This window comes from Procambarus clarkii, chromosome 44 (genome assembly GCF_040958095.1).
Source record: "Procambarus clarkii isolate CNS0578487 chromosome 44, FALCON_Pclarkii_2.0, whole genome shotgun sequence".
Lineage (NCBI taxonomy): Eukaryota > Metazoa > Arthropoda > Malacostraca > Decapoda > Cambaridae > Procambarus > Procambarus clarkii.
The window spans coordinates 23,354,820-23,358,922 of record NC_091193.1 but is presented as its reverse complement, the minus strand read 5'-3'; the positions used below and the strand labels follow the sequence as shown (position 1 = coordinate 23,358,922).

The 4,103-nt window shown below is 51.5% G+C and overlaps 1 protein-coding gene across 1 annotated transcript; it reads right to left on the bottom strand.

The window, feature by feature from the left end:
• Nucleotides 1-339, bottom strand: LOC138350174 (uncharacterized). The gene has a single exon (XM_069300512.1). It carries the CDS (start codon nucleotides 337-339, stop codon nucleotides 1-3), a length of 339 nt encoding a protein of 112 aa, XP_069156613.1.
• Nucleotides 340-4,103: the final 3,764 nt, after the last annotated feature.

Sequence of the window (4,103 nt, the reverse complement as noted above, 5' to 3'; positions counted from 1 at the left end):
TTAACATTTGGTGTCAATGAGCGTGGGAGGCTGTGGGCGGTGGTAGGCGGCGGTGGGCGGTGGTGGGTGGCGGTGAGCGGCGGTGGGCAACGGTGGGCGGTGGTGGGTGGTGATGGGCGGCGTTGGGGGGCGGTTGGCGGCGAAGGGCGGTGATGGGCGGTGATGGACGGCGGTGGACAGCGGTGGGCGGCGGTGGGCGGCGGTGGTGCTGACCCAACAGTCACCACAAGGGACGTGTGCTCCAGTGCTCATAAACATTACTGTACCCTGTGGGTCTTTTATTGTGTCAACTTTTGGAGGCGTCCGGCCTGGAGGGTGTGGAGGAGGCGGCTTCCTCATCGTCTTCTCTCAGTGCCTCTCACAGAAGAAAATGTATATATGCTGGTTAGCATTGTAAATGTGTGGCCACGTCTGTGGTAGAAAATAATAATAATAAAGAAAAAAAACAGGTTGAGGTGCTGGTGGGAGTGTGTGCTCATAGTGCTCCCACCTCCCACCTGTGTCCTCCCACACTACTCTCGCGGGCCAGGAGTCACGGCACATCTATGGAACAATATACAAAACCTGTGCATCATTGCTGAAGAGCTTGGCGGTGTTTTATATCTTTATCAAATTTGAGAACTTGGCAATACAAGGTCATTGTTTGTATAAACCACCCAGTAGTGCTCCGGAGCAAGATGTAAAGGTTTCGTACCAAAAAAAAAAAAAAAAAAAAACAATGATTGCCAGAAGGCGCCAAGCCGGAGAGCGTAGCACTCAGAGGTCTTGTAAGTTCATGTGGAAATGTTTGATGCATCTTGGAGTGTGTTTATGCCCCCTTAGTACCTTGTATGTGGTGATCATGTTTACCGTCCCCTCCTCTAGAGTCGTCAGGTCCTGTTCCCTTAATATATCCTCGTACCTCACCAGTGTGGGTGGTGGTGGTGTGGTGGTGGTGGTGTGGTGGTGGTGGTGGTGTTGTTGTTGTTGTTGGTGGTGGTGGTGGTGGGTGGTGGTGGTGGGTGGGGGGTGGTGTTCGTGGTGATGGTGGTGGTGGTGTTGGTGGTAGTGGTGTTGGTGGTGGTGTTGGTGGTGGTGTTGGTGGTGGTGGTGGTGGTGGTAGTGGTGTTGTTGGTGGTGGTGGGTGGTGGTGGTGGTGGTGGTGGTGTTGGTGGTGGTGGTAGTGGTGTTGGTGGTGGTGTTGGTGGTGGTGTTGGTGGTGGTGGTGGTGGTGGTAGTGGTGTTGTTGGTGGTGGTGGGTGGTGGTGGTGGTGGTGGTGGTGGTGTTGTTGTTGTTGGTGGTGGTGGTGGTGGTGGTGGTGGGTGGTGGTGGTGGGTGGGGGGTGGTGTTCGTGGTGATGGTGGTGGTGGTGTTGGTGGTGGTGGTGGTGGTGGTGGGTGGTGTTGTTGGTGGTGGTGGTGAGTGGTGGTGGTGTTGGTGGTGTTGGTGGTGGTGGTGGTGGTGTTGGTAGTGGTGGGTGGTGGTGGTTGTGGGGTTGGTGGTGGTGGTGATGGTGGTGGTAGTAGTGGTGGCGGTGGTGGTGGTGGTGGGTGGTGTTGGTGGTGTTGGGTGATGGTGGTGGAGGGTGGTGGCAGTGGGTAGTGGCGGTGGGTGAAGGCGGTGGTTGGTGATGGGTGGTGGTGATGGGTGGGGGCGGTGGGTGGTGGTGGTGGGAGGTGGCGGTGGGTGGTGGCGGTTTGGTGGCAGTGGGTAGGGGCGGTGGGTGAAGGCGGTGGGTGGTGATGGGTGGTGGTGGTGGGTGGTGACAGTGGGTGGTGGCAGTGGGTGGGGGTTGTGGGTGGTGGTGGTGGGTGGTAGCAGTGGGTGGTGGCAGTGGGTGAGGACAGTGGGTGGTGGTGGGTGGTTGTTACGAATCCAATTCCATCGTCGGAGCACGGAGCAGCGATGTCAACGCCATCTGTGAGTCCACTCCCGAAACCCCCACAAATTGGACAGCGCCATCTAGTGGTGACAGGATTATACCAGCAAGAAACACTAGATTCCTGTCCTAGTCAGCTCGAGAGGTAGCTGGTGCTCACCTCTGGTGAGGTGGCGCTTAGAAAATCAGCGCCATCTATTATAGGAGGAGTTGTATGTCTATGTCAGAGTCAGTAAGTGATGTTTCCTAGTGTCCCATGTACTGACCAGTGTACTGATGACAAGTCTGCATCCACAGAGTCGACTTAGGGCTGCTGTGGTACGAGGACAGTCAGTCTACCAAGGGCAGCCAATAGCTCTCTACTCCATTCTGCTTTACGGAAGCAGTGAGCCACAGCCAGAGAAGAACTGTGTAGTGTTCTACTGTCTGCCTGTGAAGTGGCAGTGACAGAATTCGGCGTACCCGGGACTGGCTAGAGGAAGAGACGACTGACAGTAAGGTGCTACGGAGGAGTGTAACTAGCTAGTTGCAAGAAGCTCCTGCCAGGGGTTCGCTACCCCTGTATTTGTACGTGAAGAGACCCAGCAGCGCGAGGCTGATGTTCTCTGCCAGCACCAGGCTGGAGAGTGATTGTAGGCGTGCATGAATAGCACCTAGTGGGGCTGTGTTTTGGCTGGGCCGTGGCTAGGGTAGACTCGTTGGTGTTTCCCAGTACTGGTGGAGGACGGTACTGTGTGGTGAGGAAACACGGTAGCTGACAAGACTGCATCGATTGAGCATCGAGGAGCGTTTAGTGTCCTATGAGAGAGACACTTGTGTATATATTAAGTGTAGTAATACTTCCTTCAGGATTATATATGAGGTGATGGGAAAGTGATTATATGTGAATATATTGATAATTGATGAAGTGTCGTATTCACTGCACCTCCCCCATTGTGTTTTACTTGCATTACCGAGCTCACTCCTTGAAAGCCACTACTAACTTGGCGCCGGATACCAGAACTTTAGTTCCAGCAGCAAAGAACCCAGTTGCAACCCATTGTGGCCGTAAACATAATTTCCACCCCCAGCGGGATCCGACCTCTTGTCAAGTACGCTTGACAGTGGTGGTGACGTAGTGCAACCCCCCCACCCCCCCTGTGAATAATTCCCCTGTTCGTTATTTTTCAGGACGTTACATGTCCTGTGCAGTGCTAAGTGTGATTAAATGCAGTATAGGCGAGCGAGGTGCTCAGTTATTATAAGTTCCTAGTGTTCAGTAAAGTGGTGTGTTGAGTGCTCGTGCACTACTTGGTGATAAAATGGCAGAGAGTGATCATAGTGGATCTAGACGAAGTTCAGGAATTTCTGAACAAGGAGGACTGTCTTGCTAGATTGAAACATCTGGGAAAGCAGGAACTTGTGCTAGCAAGTGCCTATTTAGAGATCAAAATACGTGAGAATGATTCCCGGGTTGAAATCTTATTGAAGGTTCATAAGCACTTAAAGGCCGGGGAGAAGTAGGAAAGCGAGGCACAGAGTACAAAGGAAAGTGTGGTGGCTTCCACTGAACAAGATGACGGTGAGAGTGAGGCGGGTGACCTGAATATAAGTTTTCTAACTGTCAAAATGCGTACCTTAGAAATAAATCGTGAGATAGAGTGGAAGAAATTAGAAATAGAATGGGAAATTAAAGAGAAGGAAATGGCAATGAAAGAAAAGGAAATAGAGAAGGAAATGGAAATGAAACGGTTGGAATTAGAGCGAGAAAAAGAAGAGAAGGAAGAAGAGAGAGGGAAAGAGAACAAGAAAGACAAGAAAAGGAGAAGGAAAGACTTCTACGAGTTAGAAGGGCTACGATTAGGTGGCCAGAAGAAAACAAAGGAAATAAGTAGCTTCGATCCAGTGAGAAATATAAAAATGGTCCCAAAATTCAAAGAAAAAGAAGTTTCAAAGTTCTTCGCTGCCTTCGAGAAGGTTGCTGCCTCTTTGGATTGGCCAAAGGAAAATTGGGCCATCATGATACAGTCCGTCTTGACTGGGAAGGCCCAAATTGCCTACTCCACATTGTCGCTTGATGATTCCAGTGATTACGACGCTGTGAAGAAGGTAGTGCTCATGGCTTATCAGTTGGTGCCAGAGGCTTATAGGCAAAAGTTCAGGAACCTGAAGAAGACCTCGGAGCACACGTTCACAGAGTTTGCGAACATCAAGGAACGGCTTTTTCGGGAATGGTATGCATCTCGAAAGGTGAAGACGAAAGAA

Coding starts and splice junctions, on each gene's coding strand:
- LOC138350174 (XM_069300512.1), bottom strand. CDS start 339: ATGAGGAAGCCGCCTCCTCCACACCCTCCAGGCCGGACGCCTCCAAAA.